At 41.0% G+C, this 22,148-nt stretch overlaps 1 protein-coding gene across 1 annotated transcript; it reads right to left on the reverse strand.

The window, feature by feature from the left end:
* Positions 1-942: 942 nt before the first annotated feature.
* SLC25A46 (solute carrier family 25 member 46) lies at positions 943-15,124 on the reverse strand. Its single transcript, XM_062018087.1, has 8 exons — positions 14,740-15,124; positions 12,847-12,889; positions 10,468-10,525; positions 9,896-9,973; positions 7,913-8,013; positions 4,698-4,754; positions 4,144-4,201; positions 943-2,021 (listed from the first exon to the last, which is right to left on the reverse strand). Exons 1-8 carry the CDS (start codon positions 14,990-14,992, stop codon positions 1,443-1,445), a joined length of 1,227 nt encoding a protein of 408 aa, XP_061874071.1. The 5' UTR covers positions 14,993-15,124; the 3' UTR covers positions 943-1,442.
* Positions 15,125-22,148: the final 7,024 nt, after the last annotated feature.

Here is a 22,148-nt window from a genome sequence, read left to right on the forward strand (position 1 = left end):
CCCAAGTTCACTATGCTTTCCATTTCAACACTTAGGCATTTAAAATACATGAAAGTTAGATTAATAATAGCAAAGTAGACCTGCAAACAGAACTTACGAATAGCAACGCCTTTTCATTATTTTGCCATGGCTGCTTTCCATAAGTGACACCTACTACACAATGATTAAAATGCACATCAATTTACATTATTCACAAAGGCAGACTTGCCACATGAAAGTGTGAAAAAGGCAGCAGCCTTGTAATTTAAAAGCAACTATCCACATGCTTCTTTTATTTGCTAAAAAATAAAACCACTAACCCCCCCCCCAAAAAAACCCACCACACACTCCCTCCAATGTTTACTAATGAAACCAAGGACTAAGTTATTTAGAATGATCTGAACTCATTTTCAGACTGAAAGTCTTCATTTCCTAGGGGAAGAGGGCAAAACTGGTACTTTTCAGTTGTTTGCCTTTAAATAAACAGACTTAATTCTGCTCCATAAAATACCTACTCCAGCAGACATTAAATGGACATGAGCACTAAATAGTAAATAGGTAACTGTGTACGGGCCTCTAGAAAAAGTGTAGGAAGAGTCAATGAATTTTTTTATGCTTTCTATATACTTTCCACATTGATACTACAGAACATTTGTAAGATTATTCTACTTTTACACAAAGTAGCAGAGTAAAACTAAACCCTGAAGTTATGAGTGGAAAGTTGACTGAAAATGGCACTTACACATGCACATACTTGTTTCTAATTTGCTTTATTCACACACTTTAGTTTAATCTTAAGCCTTGCAAACAATCAAGTCAGACAAACTTGCATTCTGTGCAATTTTGCCCAAACCCAAGTTTTTGTTACTATGGACAAAGCTAAAGATTTCCCTTCATTGTCTTCTGACACACTGCAGCAAAGTCTTCTAGAAGTGCACCTGTAAATTATAACATATATGTCTATTTAAGTTAATTTTACAGGCTTTATTTTACTCACAGCTCCATTAACAGTGAAGTTGGAAACATTTAAAAGATCAGTAAACCCATTAGTCTTCCACATGCAGGTTCTTTCAGCTTAGGAAAATAAACTCCTTTGAACTGGCTAGCAGTCCAAATTAAATATCAGATGTGATGCTTATAAAGCAGGTATTAAGAATTCATACCTATCCCTTAAGTCAGTTAATTGGTAAGAGGAAAGGTGAGTCCTCACTTCAACTGCATTTGAAATCCAACTCCTTTCTGTATGACTGCACATTATGTATTCAAGTTGTGACTATGTTTTTAAACAGTACTTTTTTTTTAATTACACTTCAGCATCTATATCCCCATTTTTAAAACAAGTTTTGAGAGTGAGAGGAGAATCCACAGAGTGGACTCCTAAGTTCATTTTCTTAGCCATACTAAATGGTAATTAGGGTAGTAAATCAATCGTGTCCACTGTGCCAAATCAACACCTGAACAGATTAAGATACATTTTGAAGCAGTGTTGAGTAAATGATTTTGGTAAGCTGTAAAACTGCCACATGCAAGGTGTACTGTACCACAATAGCTCCAAAACCTTTATAAAAACCCAGCATTCCTTCTTCCTGCTTTATAGTATTTATGCAGTCTCTCATTCCTTCATATTGCGTATTGATGGGAAGCACTTCATAGCCGAGGTCTGTATTGTCGATTATTGTGCGTGTCCCTTGAATGTGAAGGCGGTGTAAAACTGTCTCCAGTGGGTAAAGCATGACATCAGCACAGAGGCTAGCAGCAAAGCTAGCAATAAGTTCTGGAAAATACGCATCCAGCATGCTCTGAACAGAAGTGGAACTCTCTGTTGGAAGGTTGTGGGAGTTATCCCTTTTCAGAACAAACAAAACAAGCTTCTGGATGACAGAACTTATGACATAGTGAAGAACTCCATGCAGAGCAGTTGGAAAAGCCAAGACCACCAGAGGAAGCAGTCGCTTGCTATGGGGTACTCCCATGCCTACCACTCTGCCGATCCCTTCCTTCACGCACTCCAGGATGCCAGGATTATCTCGAATTATGTCGCTCTATGAGCACAAATAAATAGTTACAACTTGTGCTGCCCATTTTATAACCATATTGACAGCCACTTTGACATTTTATCACTGCTGTGAAAGAGTTGAACACTTGCATGCTATCCTATCTGCACAGGTATATAGATAAAAATAATTTGCTGTAACTCTTGAGAGCATTCAAGCAGCCATGCTTTTAAAGAATATATGCACCTTAAAGAATCTTTATTTAAGTAACATAAAAGTCAAATTAAAAGAAAGAATTCCCTTAGTAATTACTTACTCTGTTATACTCCACCCATGACTTTAGGATTAAGCCAAAGACATAATTTCCTTTTCTAATCCTTAGAAAAAGTCAGTGTTTTATCATCTCTGCTGCATCTAAAATTCATGATTTGTGAGTTCTACTCAGTCCCCAAGTCTGAGTTGATGCTGGCTGTCTCCTGATCTCATGCCAGGATGAACTGGCACAGGAAAAGACAACAGCCTGCAAACCCTCCACACTCAGTCTGTGCAGGAGAGAAACTAGTTCAAATACTTGAGATTAACAAGTTTTTCCAGACTTTAAGTTCGGCACCTACTCAATTTGGTTCTCCCATGTCCCATTGTAGTCATTGCACTTCAAAGCTGTACTTGCTTTTGTCAAACATGCCACCATGTGGTTTGAAAAGTTAAAGACAAAACCATCAATGTTGACAGCTACAAAATTCTACCATTTACAGATTAAATATTTACTTGGAGAAGTGTGTCAAACCAATACTGCTGATCAGTATGATTTATCAGAATTAAGACAAATGTTAATGTAAATACAGTAACAAGTCACACAATCTTTAACTTTCATAGTTTGCTATTGGTCACTATCCTCTTGCAGTACAGGAATATAACGTAAACCTGGTAAGCCAAGTTGCCTCAATGCACTGATTAATACAGCATAAAGTCTTCATAAATGTCACTGTTACCTCTTCTGTGTTTCTAATAGGAAAGTTCACTATAATGTTTCCAGGAACTGTAGAATACATTTCATACAGCATATACACACCTATCCAATAACATGTTTGCACACAGCTGAACCTACTCAGCCTAACACTCTCAGATCATAGCAGAATTCTTTTCATAAGCAATGCTTTACAGAGATGATCACCTGCCTAAAAAGCTGGGGATATGCTGTTTTGGCTTTTTGATTTGTTTTCCTTCAAGTTGCTTTCTTCAAACTTGTTTGCCTTTTCTCCACAGAAGCAGCAATATTTTGTAGACATTAAACCTACAGTTCAACTGTAGGTTTAAATGTCTGGATCAAATTCTGATTTGACAATTCTTACAAGTTGCCTATGCTATGAATGAAAATTATTATTATTTTGATGACTGGTAAGAGTGACTATCCTGCACCATCCTCTACCTGACAGCTCACTTCACCGTAAGAGTTCTGTTAGCTGCAGAAAGATAATACGGCATTAATCAAGAGCAACTCACTGTATCAAAATAGCTGAGAGAATTACCCTGAACTACTTCTGCATTGCTAAACTGTGTCCTTCTCCAGAAGGAGATAAAACAACTCACATCCACTGTACAGTGCTCTGAGTTAACTTCTATAACTCTACAGAGTAAGCTGTATCTTAAGTGGCAGTCTGGATATTTATTCTTAAGGCTAAGGAAAAAATAGAAGAAAATTTAAAAGCAAAAAGCTGACTGAATGAAAGTAGTCCTGAAATAGCAGAGTTCAGTATTTTGGAAAAGCAAAGCTGAATTACTGGAAAAGCTTTACAGTTATTATAGGGGAGGAGTCACTGAAACAACTTGCCTAGGAAACTTTTTAAGCTTTTACATGAGAAAACCTTCTTCATGGTTTACCTGCTAGAACTTAGAGAAGTAACTTGTCCTTATTTCACACGCAATATACTCCAACTATATCAACCGTCCTTTCTAATTTGAAATTTAGACTTAAGATAGTCTAAGTAATATACCCCTAATAGTAAATACTTTTTCTGTTAGTTACCAAGTCATACAGCCTCAAGGAAAACAAATGCAACCTCAACAATGTAAGTCTGTATCCAAAGCCGTAGACTCACTTCACCACGTAATCTAATCTATAAAGAGAATAACAGTATCTTTTAAAATGTAGTAAATATATATACCATACCTGTACAGTTTCAATCAGGCTTGCAGAATAAAAAGGCATTGCAATCACATGTGTTAAACTGTAGAAATTAACAAGATAAGAATTAAGGTCACAACAACACTATAATTTTAGCCAAATACACCTGAAAGTTGATAAAGTTATCTACTGAGTCATGCCTGAGAAAAATTAACAAATCATAACTCAATTATTAAAATGCATGTCACCCAAGTTGAGATGAACTTCAGACGGAAGTTCTGTTAAATTTTCATGTGACCACACTGATTCAAGTCTCTCAATTATCATAATTTAATTATTATTTAAAAATCTAATCTTTTAAATTAGTCAGGTCCCATACAGACAACACAGGGAGTGTGGAGGGTTTTCTCTAGTATGAGAAAATAATCTGTGAAAGTGGTGTATGCAATCAAGAGTGTTAAGAACAATCAAAATTAGATATTTACTATTAGCACCCTGTCAAGGAATCACAGCTGCACATTAAACTAATGTCTACTCAGTAGCTTTATTACTGTTTATATTATAAGACATGAGGTAATAATTACACACAGTATACTTACCCTTTCAATAGAACGTGTCCACCTATCTGCTTGAGGTTCCATTTATGTGAAAGCTCCCTAAAAATAAAAGCATTTACCTTAATATGGATAAGGATGTGTCATTCTCAACATTTCTTCTGTGCAACCAGTTTTCGTACTGGTGTTCCATTATCAGTTTATATTGCAGAATTCCCCATAGTGAAAACACACATACATTTATTAAGTCACACTTAAAATTTTGAAGTTATCTGGGTCTGTTAGGTACTCTATCACAAAAACCTTTAAACTATTAATGAGGTGTCTGTGACTCTCACAGCTACTGGCTTCAGTGTTTTGCGTTTATTCTGCATCCTATGTACTAATTCTTATAATCATTTTCAAGGGAATATTGGATTATTTAAAAATCTCAATAGCTTCCCAACTTAGATTTTTTTTTTAATCATGTTTTTGATTTGGTTATGCTTTTGCTGTTCTTCGAAGTTACGTTTACCCAGTTGTTGTTTCTTTCCTAAAAACCTAAATCACATTCTGACACAGTTAGACAAGACCAAACCAAGTATAGTAGGCCAGACTAGAAGCTGCATACTAATTCTATACAGATTTAACAAATATTTTGGCCTATAAGCAGTCTTTAGCACATCCTGGTAAAACAAAAGAAAACTCATGTGTTTAACAGAAAGGAGACTTTAAAGAAAAATCTCCTTAAAATAGTATTTTCTCATTACACACTTTAATATGAAGAGTAAACATTAACTCCACTTTGTCAGACAGAAAATGTAATCCCTCCTGGCTCAAGACAAGGTTCAAATACCAGATGTATTTTACCATACATTTGGTAATCACTCTAGTTATGAAGTAAAGGTATTGCTGTCTGAAATGTTGGACACAGTAGACTATTTTTAGTAACATACTATGAAGTGTTCAGCTTCAATTCTTGTTCAAGAATTACACTCACCCACTGCCTGTACTTACAACTACTATAATCCGAGAAATGAAACTCTTTATTCTTTCTGAAGAATTATGTGTAAGGAGTAGCTATCACTTTCCTAAATACATAGCTCAGTCACTAAAGAGGAAGGGAAGATCACTTATCATTATGTATTCTGGATGCTTGGACCACATCCACTACAGCCATAATACCTAAATGATATGGAAAATCTAACCAAAACTAACCAAACTAATGTGTGAAAGCCTAACCTGTCAATCCACTAGGTGTAACACTTCCTGTAGTGGAAGAACAACTACAGAATGAGCTTGTCTAGTACAGAAGTACATTCGCCTTGCCACAAAAACGTTAACACTGATTTCTGGGCCCCTCTCATAAAACAGAAAGATTGTTTTATTATATTGTGATATGTAAGCGTAATTGACATCTTACTTCCTGTGTCCTTTGGAGCTCGATAATGCAGTTAAATACTCTTTCAAATAAAATTTGCCAGCACTGCTGCTATAAGCAATAACCTTCACCTCCCTGTGACAGCCCAAACATGCATGCTACCCTTAAAAAGGAAGGCAGAGCATGCAGTAGAAAACTGCATGGGATGGTGCACATGTAAGACCATCATTTTAGCCAGATCACTTCCCAGTCCAGTCTACTTTGTGACTGTTCTCATATTGGCACCAGGATGGGGGCAGCACTAAGGAAGGAATACGCAAGTACCAGCAGAAAGGATTGCTTATTTCAGCAGCAGCACCAGCTTACTTTTCAAACTACTGAACAGCTGGCCCTCAGTTAGAAAATCCTTGCTCACCTTGCACAGAAATCAGAACTATTAAAATATAAACAGTGTCTCGTCTCATGAACTTAAGCATACCCTATAGCAGAATTTAAAACCAAGAACAAGTCACACTGGAGGGAGGTGTATGCCTGGGAATTTCAGTTACATATGAGACAAAGCTGACCAAAAAGCTTAAATACACACTCCACTCAATTTAAATATTAAATGCTTTTGCTAGCGCTTTTGAGGAATGCCAGAACCTGCAAAGACTTATTCTTGTTAGTATGCATGCATGCATCTAACAGTAGTTTGATTCAGCCTGCATACATTTCTTACCTTTAAAATCAGGTCAGTTTTCCATGTCCCTTAAGTACTTGGTCTCTGTCCACACATTAAAAATATGCTCTTGTCTCTTCTGAAAGCTAACATGATTCTCAAGCCTACCGGTCCATTCAAATTTAATCAGCCTTAAACCCAACTACTTGCCTGCTTCCCTAATATATTTTCCAAGACAAGTCTTTCTCGTTTTACTGGCTTCAATGCATGCCCTGCAACTGTTAAGTATCTTTCCCTAACTTTGGATTATCTGACAGTCTCCTTGCATTTTACTAAAAGTTTTAGTTACTTTATATAATAAACTCTTACACAAGCTGCTTACTCTTGAGATATCTGTTACAAAACTGACAATATGTGTCATTACAGTTGCTAGCCCTTACTGTTAGGTCTGCACCATTCCAAAAGAAGACACTTTGAAGGAAAGTCTTTAGACAAAAACTCCTTATCAGTACCTCAAAGCAGAAATACAACACACTATTTTACCATAATCTTGGAGCTGTAGTTCAGCATGAAAAGTAGGCAGGGTCACAAATAGAAATAAAAGTTATTAGTACGCTACTATAGCCAAAGGTAGACATGGTGAAGTAGAATGATTAATATCGCTTCAAATGAAATCACTAATTTTTAGTTGTAACCTCTTTATTACAAGAATACTGAACAACGTACATATAGTTGTCAGAAGACAAAGCTGACAGCCACATAGACTCTTATTTACCATGTCTTCTCATTTACAAATGCAGGCCATTCTGTTCTCTCAGCTACCAAAGACAGTAAAAATGTTCAGCACATTGTTAGTGCTGGCTCATTAGCCATGTAAGTTTTCTGTATTTAGATTAATGAAACTAAGACTTTTTCTCTTTAGACATAGTATTTGATCATACCATAAAATACAAACCAAAACTCAAAAAGAAACCTATGAATTCTTTTATTACAGTGGAATTACTCTGAAGACCAATTTGTTATGTTACTTCTGTACTTAGACCAGCAGGAAAACATACCAAACACAAAACACTCCCAGAAAGAGTCTCCTACTATTAATTCCAAGGTTGTCTTTGACAAGACAACCACACTGTATTGAAAACACCTATTAAATATTTGACTGTTCTAATCAGGTAAAATTTTTCAAACAGTCTTATATTTCTAACACTTTAAATATGTCAGTAAAAAAACCCCACGCAATACCTTGGCAAAGGTGTGAATTCACTTATGATGCCTTCTGTTCCAAGGGTTATGCCCTGAACAATGAAAGTGCTGCCCATTCCTTTCCAGAGAGCTCTTGGACCCTGTGTTTTGAAATATGCAACACACTTTGATTCACGTAAAGTAAACCTCAAATCTTTTAATCTGATTTTGTAATAAAATTTCAGCAAATTCAGATCACAAAGAGCCAGAATCCTATCATTAAACTTCATATCACCAAAGTCAGAGGACAACTAATTTTTCAGCTCTGAAGAAACTTTCTTCTTCAATAATTTCAAACATTGTCAACAATTTTGGAGGCTTATCTCTCACTGTCAATACTTTGCGCTATAAACTCAATGCCATTTTCAATGGACAAAATGAGCTCAGGATGTTAAAGCACATGCTTGAGAAATCCAGAAAGTCTTTTCTTACTTTCTTCTCATCTGAGATTCAGGACTGCCATTCCCATACAGAACTGGAAATTCATGCAATACTAACTTTGGAATTACTAATTTACATAATGAGTGCATAACCAGCTGGCAAGATGAGAGGAGAGCAGCAGATGTCATCTACCTTGCCTTCAGCAAGGCTTTTCACGGTCTCCCATAACATCCTCATCAGAAAACTCAGGCAGTGTGGACATGAGTGGACAGTGAGATGGATCAAGAGTTGGCTGAATGACAGAGCCCAGAGGGTGATGAGAGAGTCGAGTTGGGAGGCCTGTGGCAGTGGAGTTCCACAGGGATGGGTTCTGGGGCCAGTCTTGTTCAATATCTTCATCAACGACCTGGATGAGAGGACAGAGTGTACCCTCAGCAAGTTCGCTGATGACACCAAACTGGGAGGACTGGCTGATTCCCCAGAAGGCTGTGCTCCCACTCAGTGGGATCTGGACAGCCTGAGAGTTGGACAGAGAGAAACTTCATGAGTTTCAACAAGGACAAATGCAGAGTCCTGCAACTGGGAAGGAACAACCCCATGCACCAGTACAGGCTGGGGGTCGAACAGCAGTGGAGAGCAGCTCTACAGAGAGAGACCTGGGAGTCCTGATAGATAATGAACTGAACATGAGCCAGCAATGTGCCCTCATGGCCAAGAAGGCCAATGGCATCCTGGGATGCATCTAGGAAAATGTGTCCAACAGGTTGAGGGAGGTTCTTCTCCCCCTCTACTCTGCCCTGGTGAGGCCTCATCTGGAGTCCTGTGTCTAGTTCTGGGCTTCTCAGCTCAAGAGGGACAGAGAACTTCTGGAGAGTCCAGCTCAGGGCCATCAACATAGTAAGGGGACTAGAGCGTCTTCCTTATGAGGAAAGGCTGTGGGAACTGGGGCTGTTTAGTCTAGAGAAGAGGAGACTGAGGGAGGATCTTATCAATATTTATAAATATCTAAATGGTGGCTGTCAGGAGGTTGGGGCATCCCTTTTTTCTACTGTATCTAGTGACAGAACAAGGGGTAATGGTATGAAGCTGGAACACAAAAAGTTCCATTTAAACATAAGAAAAAAACATTTTACTGTGAAGGTGATGGAGCCCCGGTACAGGCTGCCCAGGGAGGGTGTGGAGTCTCCTTCCTTAGAGGTCTTCAAGACCTGCCTGGACACATTCCTATGCGACCTGATCTAGACTGACCTGCTTCTGCAGGGGGGTTGAACTAGATCATCTCTGAAGGTCCCTTCCAACCCCTACCATTCTATGATTCTATGATAATGTCCTTATCCACGTAAACTCATTATTTTTTAGAACCCTAGCGAAAAAACTTTGTTTCAGAAACCTTGTGTTTTGTTGCAATTTCTCCCCACTGAATACTATACTACTTTAAAATACTATTTACAATTATCTTCTTGAAACATTTCTGCAACCACAAAAATAACACACTATTACAGCAGACATATTTTTAACCACCAGTTACATAGTGAAAGATCTCAATGTACATATGTGCTATAGTACTCACTGCTCAGATACAGGCTGATACCAAATACTGACCTGTGTCTTATTGATGCTGTACATAATATTGACAATAGTAAATGGAGTGAGATGATAATTCCGAGCATGATAGTTAACCTGTTAAAAACATAAATAGTGGCAGTTTTATAAACAGATGTTGCAACTTTAGAGGGCAAAGTACTTCAAAATAAGGACTTGATCTCTGTGAAGGTCACCTGAAGTTGCCTAAGTATTAATAATTTTTCCATGACATTTAGGGAAACAAGCTGAACTTTTAAGCATTAGTATGCTGAAAATGCAAACAATAAAGCAAGCATAAACCTGAACAAATTGGAAACAACGCATCTTGCTTGTAAATGAGGATCTCAAAGTTGCTCTGCAGACTCTGAAACACTTGTTATAATCTATTTTCTACTGTCCAAGTCAAAATGACTAAGAATGTTTAAGAGAAGTTGTATTTCAGAATGAAAACCATGTATGCTACAAATAATAACAACCCATCAGCATCTCCATAAGATTCGTAAACCTTCTTTATACTCTACAGACCGTGAAAACACAGAAATCTTTCAGTACATAGGAGCTCTGACTGGAAGAGGTAATAAAGGACTTACCTGACACTGACGGCGTAGAACAATGCAAGGATGTGCCAACACATTTTCTGTAAATAAGCTTTAAAAGAAAAGTGTATTTAAAGCATGAGAAGCCATCATAAACTTATTAGAATTAAATTTATTAGAAAAGGTTTCTTATTTTTCACATTAGATCAGCATTTGGAAAAACTATACATTATCTGGTGAATTAATGTGGCATTTTGGATGGCTACCTGACAGCCTGCCAATACCCTAAAGTATCAAAAAGATCTGACTAGTACAATCACTGTGAAAAAGGCTATATATATATATGTATGTTTTTTTTATAGACAAAGCTAAATATGAAGTTTCTTAAATATTCCCTCTGGAAAATATGAGGGAGCAAAACAGGCCAGTACTATGAAAAGATATCAGTCTCCAGCTTTATGCTAATTCCACATACTACATGATTAATCAAGACTCTCCTTAGCAGAGCCATATGACTGGTACTGACAGTTGTCATTTTTTTAATCATAAAATGCCACTGCCCAAAACCAATGCTTCCTCCATCCTCAGAAATGGTATTTCAATCAAACCTTCATAGGAAAGTTCTTTAGTTGTAAAGTAGGATTCCTGGTCATAGCCACCCAAAGAAACTTTTCATTCAAAGTGCCTGAGTGATCAGAGTACTTACCTGTACATGGCTCAAACCTGGGATATGGCTTAGAAAACCAAAACCTCCAGGCTCTAAGCACCTCAAGTAACAGCTCTGAGCATCAACTTACATGATCATCTGGAGTAGGTCTCTTTCAGGGATTTTACTCTGGATAAACAAGTACTAGTTGGCACAGAAAAGTATTGGGCAGTTCTGTAACTATTAAGCTCATCTGTAGTTTGCTACTGCTGAAAGAGGTAAAACTTTCTCTATATTCCAGCTGATACGTATTATGATGGAAGCCAACTCAACCAAGGTGCTCACAGGATGTGGAAAACTTTGTCACGTTTGATTAAAGCAAAGCTTACACTTCAAAATGGCAACTGACTCATGCTAACATCTCTGTTCCTGAAGATGATGAACATGTTTCTGACATATGGCTCCACTCCTTTACTGGTATTGGTATTCAGCTCAGTTCATTCAGCTTGGTAAGTTTGTAAAGAAATCAAACAACCTTTATACGTTTGGGGATGTGTGTGTATTAGTTCTTCCTCCTCCTCATCCCTGCCACATCAACTCTTTTACAAACAGAACAGACTCATCAAGGGGTCAGAATGAGCACTGAGCCACTGCAAGCAAAACAGGGGGAGAAGGGGGACAAGCAGTTTCATGAGATGGCATGACCTAATTTAAGCAACTCTCCTTGCCAAAAATGGTTGTTCCTACTCCTTCGTTATCCCTTCCCCCTCTGGTTCAGTTAGCTGATGTCTGCTGGCTTTCACAGCTAGTCATCTCCCAGGTAAATCAACTTAACCGAAACAGAGAAATACAATCCAGCTTTTCCATTGAGTCTGTCTTCTGTTTTAGTGGGTCAAACTAGTTAAAAGAGGTTCTGATGGGCATCAGTGATGGTAACAATGGGGTAAGGAGCAAGTCACACAAGTAGTCAAGTAACAAGTCTCTTTAAGTAAAAGTGCACTCTAAGAACTTTATGGCTTCCCACGTTGGCCTAACTTGGTGACACAAGTACTCTCATGTTCTAAAGAGAAAAGCACTTTCCTCTGAGAAGTCTCATATTCAGGTCAATGAGAAAACCTTTTTTTAGTCCTGACTTTTTTCAAGGCTAACTCCCTCCCCCAACCACTTCACAAGTTGCATCAGTTATGTTGTCCAAGAAAAACCTTATCAGGTGACAGTGACCAAGACAGCATCCTACAAATTAAATTACATGCTTATAATGATCCTTATGCTAAACAATTCAAGCTTCTGAAAATGTTGTTAATTACACTGAATTCCACCACTTTTTAAAAAATACGATCAATAACCAGTGTCATCATAACAAATAATAAAATGGTTATTGCACCACTTGGCTAGATCAACGTTACTATTTGAGAATACTTTGATAATATATTTGAAGACATTTTCACCCTCTTAGGAAACATCTGCATTACCTAAAAATATTAATAAAACTGTCAAATGTGGAAAGTTTCTTGCTGTTATTTTCAGATTGCTTGGATAAGGTACATATCTTGGGCATATGGTATGAAAATTGTTTCTCATAGTCACTGCTGATTAATTAATTTTGATAAATCACTGCAGCTAAAGAGAACAGAAACCTACACAGATTTCAGATAGTAGGTTTCTAAAGCTATTTCAACTGCATAGGTCTACTGACATAAAAACAACACAGAAGTGTACATAGGGATCATAACACACTTACAGCTTTACCACTTCATTATTGCTGAAAATTATTACACAAATCTTACCTTGCAAGGCCAATACCAAAGCCTGCAAATCTGTTCAACTGCTCTGAAAAAATGAAAACAGATAACACAGCAGTGACAATCACAAAGCTAGAGAAAATGCCACACATATGATCTGAAAAACTAATTTTATGTTGTACTAGCATTCAAAAGTTATATTTATGGCATCTCAGCAAGAGGGCTATTCCCCCAGGAACTCTGCACTTTGTACTACATTTGAGTTTGTACATATTTTTATAAATAAAATTACTATTTTCTTAAAGCAGCTCCAGCGGACAGAAAAAAAAAAAAAAGAGACAAAGTGAACAGTAAACAAGAGACTATGTTAAGATCTAAAAAGTCAAACCAATCACAGAAAAAATTAGCATGCATGATGGTTTCCAATACTGTAAAAAGAGTAGCTTTGGAAAGAGTAACACAAAACACCAATGATGACATAACAAACCTCAACATGATGCAAATTCTTATGTCAGTTGTTTCTTTCCACTCCTTTGCAAAAATCTGGTTACTCAAGAACTGCTAAAATTGCAACAAGTGTAATGGATTCACCCTCATTTGTGTGCTACCAGACAGCCATTTACACATTGGGAGTTACCAGAAAAGATTTTAAGAAGAGTATCAGAACTGTAACTCAAAATTAATGCTTAGCCAGCCTTACAATCTACATGGTGCAAGGAGGCTGTGAGGATCAGTAATGCCAGGGGAGCTCCACACAAAGATGGAGACCCCCCTAAAGGGAAAATGAGCCTTCTCACTCACAGAAGCTGGACTCAGGGATACAGTAACTCCTTATTAGTCCTCTACAATGCTCAGTCCTCAACAGACTCTCCATGAGTGTACAGGAGACACACACACACCGGGGGGGGGGGGGGGAAGTTCAAGGATCTAAGAATATTTAAGAAGTGTTTTAAGTAGCACTATGGATGAAAATCCAGCTAATAGTTCTACACATTATACTTGAACAAAACCACAGCACTACAGCCTAAAAAACCACAAAACCAGCATTAAGAAAATTTAAATAGTCTTTCATAAAACTTTTATATTCACGTGTATATGAACTGTTTCAGAACATCCTTTTAATTAAAAGGAGACAACGTGTAGGAGACAATGTTTAGTAGTCTAGATTTAGCAAGTTTCCTTTAATTCACCTTGGTTTCACAAAGGCATAAAATGCTACTGTAGTTCTGAGAGCTTCTGCTCAGTTTCCCAACAACTACTGGTGAAGACACAGCCACGGTTGTTTCTTCAAATTCTAGCGGTACTTTCACTAACACTTACGAAGTGAGAGCTTTCCTTCAGCAGCCCACATCGTACCTCGTACTTTTTCAATGTACAATGTTGGGCAGACGACATAAAGTCTGAAACATCGACACTGACTGAACCACAAAAGATTCTCTAAGACCCAGAGGTACTTCCTGCCTTCAAAGAAGGAAGGATTTTTGCAGGATACCGTCTACATGGGAAAGGGGAAGCTGACCACACACTGTTTAGCTAGAGGCTTCAGGGTGCGTTCTGCCACTCTCAATCGTGTTTGCGTGCTACACAGCAAAGCAGGCGCTGGAGTGCAACAGGCGTGGGAACAGGTTCTTTTTCTTATAAAGAACTTTGTTTCTTGCTGGTGCTTCGGCACCGCCAGCCACCACGGCTGCGGCTCGCCTCCAGGCCCGGCGCGGAGGAGCGCTGCCCAGCGCCGGCAAATCCGCGAGGTTCCGAATGGCCGCGGCCTGGCCGCAGCACAGTCCGCGGCTGCCACCTGCACGCCCTTGCCCGCCTGGACGGGTCACCCGCTACCGATTGGCCGCGGCGTCGCCCAGGGAGGGCGGGAGCCGGACACGAGCGGGAGGCAGGCGGAGCGGCGACAGGCCGGCTACCTTGCCGGGCCGGGCCCTCTCTTACCGGCGCCGGGGCCGCCCGCCCCTAGGTTGGGCTCCTCGTTGAGACCGACGCCTGCCAGAGGGGTCCCGGCCCCGTACGGCGGCGTCTTCTCGCCCCAGTGGAGGTTGCGGCTGCCGGGGATGTCGGGCGGGCTGGTCACCCAGTGGCCCAGCTCCGAGGCGCTGCCGAAGGGCCTGGCACCGGGACCCAGCTCCTCCCGACCGCTCCCGCGGTAGCCCAGGCCATCGAAGCCGTCGGGGCGCCGCGGGTGCATGGCGGAGGGCAGGCGAGCGGGCGGGGAAGGGTGGCGGGGGATGGGGGAAGCAGCAGTGGCAGCCGCGACCACCGAGCGCACAACTGCCACCCCGATGGCTCCTTCAGCCCAGTCAGCGGGGCCGTACCCTACCGAAGCCCAGCGCCCCGCCGCGTGACAGGGAAGAAGGCGGGGCCAGCCGCCGACTGGACCAATAGAGGGAAGCACACGGCCCTGGGCCGGCGCGGCGGGCTGGGGAGAGCGCCCCCTGCCTCCCGGGCGGACCGTCCCGGGCGGTCGGGTAATGGGCAAAAGCCAATATATAGAAGGGAAAGGGCTGAGAAAGTTAGGAAGACATGATTCACTGTAAACTAACACCATGATAAAAAACCCTCGGCTTATTGGAATTCGAACCGCTCGTTAAAGGCCGCGAAGTCCCTGAATGCTGATAACTAAGAGGCCGATGTGCACACAGCTGCAGATAAGAAGGATGAAGGACTTGGAATGTGGAAAACAGAATTGTTTGCATCCTGCTCTGTCGCATGGAAATCTACCAGAGACACTGAACAAGTGTAAGCTCGAAGAGGACTTATTACAATACGAAGAGGGGATAGGTCATGAATATGTAATAGGCGCTTATGCATACCCCTACCTGTACCCTGTAAGTAGCCCTTTGTTAGACAATAGCGTGTGCGAATTGGGCAGAACTATCTCCCTCACACTCGCGGGCACAATACATACCTGCTTTATAACCCTTAACCGTGTCATAGAGTTTGTTCTACACGTCAATTGGCGGTCCAGGCAGGAGACCCTCTCAGGCTTTGACCCCTGTAGATGATGATTTTGTAATGGTAAAGAGAGCTACTGGCTAAAGTGAAAAGGCATATTTTCTTCAACCTTTAAGGTTTGAATTGGAAAACAATTGGGGATCGTTAAGTTTCTTTATATGTCAAACTCCCCAAGCCACTATTGGGGTGGGATTTATTAGGAAAATTGGAAGCAGAAGTAAAATTTGGAAAAAATGAAATAGAAATTAAAGTAGGAGGTGACCACTTAATTGAACTTTTAAGTTAGCCCTGTTAAGTCCCTCTGAAGAGATGAGAGTGCCAAAAGAGTGTTGAACCATGCATTCCCTGGGGTATAGGCCACTGAAATGCCTGGCAAGGCAAAACAGCCTTACCTATAACAGTTAAAATAAAACCAGGAACCAAACTGGTAAGAGTGAGGCAATATCCCTTGAGGTTAGAAGGTAGAAAAATAATCTGCCTGATCATGGAACGATTTTTGGAATATGGATTACTAGTAGAATGTGAACCCGAATATAACACTCCCATATTACCAGCAAAGAAGCCGATGGGAATTACAGAGTAGTTCAGGACCATAGGGTCTTGAACAAAACAATTGAGGATTTATACCTTGTTGTGGCCAATCCACATACTTTTTTGACAAAACTGAAACCTGAATTGGCCTGGTTTATTGTACTGGATTTAAAGATACTTTCTTCTGTCTACCTTTGAGCCCTGAGTGTCAGTTGCTGTTTGCTTTTGAGTGGGAGAATTCAGAGATGGGGAGAAGAACACAACCTACATGGACTGTACTCCAACAAGACTTTAAAAACAGCCCAACTCTCTTTGGCAACCAGCTGGCCAAAGACTTAGAGCAATGGGAGCAACTATCTGGAGTTAGAGCACTGCTGCAGTATGTGGATGATATCCTGGTAGCCACTGAAGCAGAGAAGCAAAATGTAGCATGGACTGTAAGTTTATTGAATTTTCTCAGACTAAGTGGTTATTGAGTTCCATCACAGAAAGTTCAAATAACCTGGCAAAAGGTGACATATCTAGGCTATGAAATCACAGCCGGTGAATGGACCCTGGGAGCAGCATGGAAGGAGGCCATCTGCCAGACTCCCAGAATATAAATAGCTAAGGAGCTCCATACTTCTCTGGGAATGACAGGTTAATGTCGGTTATGGATTTATAATTATGAACTGGTGGTGAAGCCACTCTATGAACTTTTAAAGAATGACTCAAAGAATCTCGCATGGACTGGGGAAGCCGTTCAGGCTTTTCACAAATTAAAGCGAGAGCTAATGCAGGCACTGGCCTTAGGCTTACCAGACTCTACAAAACCCTTTTGGTTATTCTCTCATGAAAAGCAAGGAATTGTGCTGGGAATACTGGCTCAGGAGCTTGGCCTGGATCAAAGGGCAGTGTCATGCTTCTCAAAACAATTAGATGAAGTAAGTAGAGGATGACCTGGCTGCCTGAGGGCAGTGGCAGCAGTAGTAATTAACATCCAGGAAGCTTGCAAATTTATCATGGGCCAGGAGATCACAGTCTTAGTGTCTCATACAGTGTCCACCATACTGGAAGCAAAAGGGGGGCACTGGTTACCCCCACAAAGATTCCTTAAATATCAGGCCACTATGGTAGAACAGGACAATGTCCAGATAACAGTAACTAATATTGTCAACCCAGGGTCTTTCCTTAGTGGAGTTACAGGGGAACCAGTGACTCATGATTGCCTGGAAACCATTGAGGCAGTCTACTCCAGCTGACCAGACCTGAAGGAACAACTGCTGGAGGATGCTGAGGACACATGGTATACAGACGGCAGCAGCTTCGTCAAAAATGGACAGCACAAAGCAGGGTATGCAGTGACTACTACAGACAAAATTCCAAATAGGCCTTCGGAGTGTTTCACACCCATGGAGCGGTCTGGAGAGAAAGAGGACTCTTATCCACCCAAGGGAAGCACATAAAACATGCAGAGGAGATTCTCAAGCTATTAGAAGCTGTACAGTTAGCAAAGGAAGTAGTGATTATGCATTGCAAAGCTCACCAAAAGGGAACAACTGCACAAGAGGTAGGCAGTTCCATGGTGGACCAGGAAGCAAAGAGGGCAGCTGAAAAAGGTACAGCAGAGTTACAGTCTTTGATTCCAGATGGAAAAATCTCAATCAATCAAATTCCCAACTGTTTGAAAGGAGACCAAAAATTGATTAAAGATTTAGGGGAAAAAAACAGAGGAAAATGGTTGGGCTGCAACACCACAAGGGAAAGTAGTGGTGCCTAGCACATTACTTTGGGCTATATTCATGGCTGAACATAGGAAGACTCGTTGAGGAGTCGAAGCCCTGTAAAATTATCTGAGCAAACGCATTGTTGCCTGTAACTTGTATGCAACCATCAAACAAGTGACACAACAACGTGAGATTTGTTTACAGAATAACCCACAGGTAAGCCGAAAAATGGTGGCAAATTGACTTTTCAGATCTTCCGAGGAAAGGGGGGTTTCGATATCTACTTATACTAACTGATACCTTTTCAGGATGGCCAGAAATGTTCCCTTGCCAAACAAACAAGGCTAGAGAGGTATCTAAGGCTTTACTACATTAAGTAATATCAAGGTTTGGGGTTCCAGCAGTAATATCCTCAGACAGAGGCCCTCATTTTGTGGCCAAAATTACACAACAAATTAGTCGGGTTCTGGGGATAGATTGGCAGTTGCATACTCCCTACAGACGCCAAGCAAGGGGCCAGGTGGAGAAGATGAAACACCTTCTTAAATTACAGGTTGTAAAATTGTGCCAAGAAGCTGGCCTAGCCTGGCCTCAGTCACTACCTCTAGCCCTGTTACAAATAAGAACCAAACCAAGGGCTAAGGAGGGAATGAGTCCCTTTGAAATACTATATGAAAGACCCTATTCGGTTCAAGCAGGAACATCAACACAAGTTGGTGTGGAAGTGTTAACTGACTATGTAATAAGCTTACTAAAACAACTCAGAAAAATAGAAAAACTGTTTTTGGGGACCCATGCTCATGGCCTGAACAGGCCAATACATAATATGGAACCAAGTGATTATGTATATGTCAGGTCTTTTTCAGACTTGGAGCTGAAATGGGAAGGACCATTCCAGGTTCTGTTGACGACACACACAGCTGTTAAGATACAGGAACGGACATCGTGGTTACATCATACCAGAGTAAAGAAAGCTCATAAGCAATTTTGGGGTTATTTTCTCCCTCGTCTGCAACCGAGAGCCTAAGAACTGGCCTTGGAATCATGCTTAGAAGAACCATATCATGATGAAGGGAAATGTGGATCCAAGAATAAGTCTGGCTATGATGGTTTCTCATGGAAATGAGGTACACCAGGAAAATCAGTGGGACAGAGGTAATAGGGATGAGATTACTCAGTTACGGGGAAAAATGGCGAATGAGATAACAGTGGGATGACAAGCATATCATGAGGATGAGGAGACCATGATTTCAGAATATCAGACCATGATTGGTGTGAGAATGATGACATCCTCAAATGAACTTGGAAAGGTGTCCCTAGGGAGACTGGAGTGCTGGTTTAATTTTAACCTAACTAAACCAGCCCTGGTCACATGCCTATGACAAGGATTGGAAGGTTGGGTACTGCACTATAAAGTTGAAATTGACCTAAGACTAGAGCTAAACACCTTTGAAATTGGACCATATATGATCAAGAATATAAGTCAACAACAAATGTTGTTCAGCTGAGAATGGTCTCTTAAACATGTTGAGATGCTGATGTGAATCGATGTTTCTGGCATTCAGCCAGCATGCTCTCCCTTCCTGAAAACATCTTTTGAGGGATGGACAACTTGGCTGCAGAAACAAGGGCCCTTTACGGGTCAAACATGGAGAGACCTAACCAGCGTATTGGGGACAGGATTGGGGGTCTGAAATGAAATTGATTCAGAAATATTAATTAATAGATTGGCCACTGCAAATAGTGATCTGATAAGATTACAACAACCTTTGCAATATTCTCTATCAGTGTTAGGAACTAGCGAGTGATTTTTATCAAAAGTGTTACCAAGATGGGGAAAGGTGGAAGAGCAAGACCATGAATTGGTAGTGAACACACTTTGTGTGGTCCAAGACAATGTTTCTTTGGCTCTCAGTTGCATACAGGCACAATTATGGATGCAGTTGGTAGCTGCCCTAATTATACGAGAAGATGGTGAAGGTATTTTCCCCACTGAAGTCCGGAAAGTGGTTTGGAACAGTGCCACAGACTTAGGGAGCTTCAATCCTGGTGGACTCTGGACTAAATCATGATAGAACTGTGATCTGTCCTTCTGAACACAGAACATGGGCACAAATGGTGCACAGGAAGTGGCAAACTGTAAATTTGGAGCCTTGCGCTACTCTAAAGCAATAAGGACTCATCTGTGAAAATAGTACACTCGATGCCCAAGACAACTGCCTTGATACCGAGCAAAGCTGTCAGTTTGAGTTCCATCTGGATACTAACCAGAAGACTGTACTTGTATATATTGGCCAAGGTTGTGTGTGTTTAAGGACTGCTTGCACCTCTATAGTAATAGATAAGATAATCATAGATAGTAAGATTAATTCTAATTTCTGTATTTGTAACTTTGTTAAGATTGTTGGGTGTGACTTTTCTTATTTGGCACCAGTCGTATCTGACCAACTGATAAAATCAAATTATACAACGCTTCACAAATTATCACCTGTACCTATTGGAATGAATCTTACATTGATGAAACAATTAAAGAAACATTGCGATTTGGTCAAAATTTTAAACGAGGTCCAAGAAAACAGGAAAAAGAAACTGATAACAGTCCACTATGATGCCAGGGGAATAAACAAGGTACTGAAACGAGTAAGAGAAGATGCAAGCAAGCATTGGTGGGATGTGCTGTTTGGATAGTCCGCCAATGTGACTGGCATCCTAAATAAGATGTGTCACCCCATTATAGTGCTTTTGATACTAGTCTCAATTAGCTTTGTTTTCTCTGCTCTACTGTTTTTTGGAATTGGAGCAACAACAACTAACAATTTTGTCTTCCATGTCTAGTGCCCATGAAAATGCGTTAAAAAGTGAGTTACAAGCAAATTGTTTTCCAATTCCCCTTTGAGAGGTAGAAATGCCATTGGCAAATGAATTTGCCCATATTAAAAGATTGGGGAATTGATGGACGAAGGCAGACATAAAGAAGGGAAAGGCCTGAGAAAGTTAGGAAGACATGATTCACTGTAAACTAACACCATGATAAGAAAACTCTGCTCATTGGAATTTGAACCGCTCGTTAAAGGCCATGAAGACCCTGAATGCTGATAACTAAGAGGCCAATGTGCAGACAGCTGCAGATAAGAAGGATGAAGGACTTGGAATGTGGAAAACAGAATTGTTTGCATCCTGCTCTGTGGCATGGAAGTCTACCAGAGACACTGAACAAGTGTAAGCTGGAAGAGTACTTATTACAATACGAAGAGGGGATAGGTCATGAATATGTAATAGGTGCTTATGCATACCCCTACCTGTACCCTGTAAGTAGCCCTTTGTTAGACAATAGTGTGTGCGAATTGGGCAAAACTATCTCCCTCACACCCGCAGCGCAATACATACCTGCTTTATAACCCTTAACCGTGTCATAGAGTTTGTTCTACACGTCATGGGGATAGAGAGAGGAGAGGAGAGGAGAGGAGAGGAGGGGAGGGCAGGGCAGAGGAGGAGAGGACGGAGGAGGGCAGGGCAGAGGAGGGGAGGACGAAGAAGGGCAGGAGAAGAAAGGTGAGGTCAGGGCAGGACAGGGGACGAGAAGAGGGAGCTCTGCTTCTCCTGGTCAGGGCTTTGTCTTCATAGGGTGGGCTGAAGAGAGGCCTGGTATTCTCTTGGCATGCAGAGAAGCTCTCTACCACAGAGCTCTCAGACTGTTTCCGTGGTGAACCCTTACCCCAGAAAAAGACTGAAGCTCCTTGCATGTGAAGGCACTGGGAGCTGCACCTGGTTATGGTGCCAGCAGTGCTCACAGACCTGGCTGGGGTTGTTAATAGTGCTAAGAGTGCTCACAGGCCTGAGCAGACCCCATGGGGGAGACGGGGCAGGAGCAGTCTGAGATCAGTCACTGTTTGGCATAAACCTGACCATTCCTGTTCCCTGTGGTTCCCCCCCACCCCCTTCTTTTCATCTCCTTGCCTCTAAAATGCTGGTTGGTGCATGGCCTCCTGGCTGAGGAGGAATGGACAGGGTCGCTGGAGGGACTATGTTACCCCTTTGCCAGGCAGAATGGTTTCTGTTGTGAGGCCGTCTGGGTCTGACACTGTCTGAACACCCTCCCTGTGGGCTTAGTGCTCCCTCAGCTCTTCCTGCCCTGAGAAGCCTGTCAAGGTC

Source organism: Colius striatus, chromosome Z (assembly GCF_028858725.1).
Source record: "Colius striatus isolate bColStr4 chromosome Z, bColStr4.1.hap1, whole genome shotgun sequence".
Lineage (NCBI taxonomy): Eukaryota > Metazoa > Chordata > Aves > Coliiformes > Coliidae > Colius > Colius striatus.

What these genes read in the sequence shown, in the direction of transcription:
- SLC25A46 (XM_062018087.1), bottom strand. Translation starts at nt 14,992, where the DNA reads ATGCACCCGCGGCGCCCCGACGGCTTCGATGGCCTGGGCTACCGCGGG. An exon ending in GGCGGGCGGCCCCGGCGCCG is followed by an intron (nt 12,890 to 14,739) that starts GTAAGAGAGGGC and finishes TCATTTTTTCAG; the next exon opens with AGCAGTTGAACAGATTTGCA. An exon ending in GGACACGTTCTATTGAAAGG is followed by an intron (nt 4,202 to 4,697) that starts GTAAGTATACTG and finishes TAATTTCTACAG; the next exon opens with TTTAACACATGTGATTGCAA.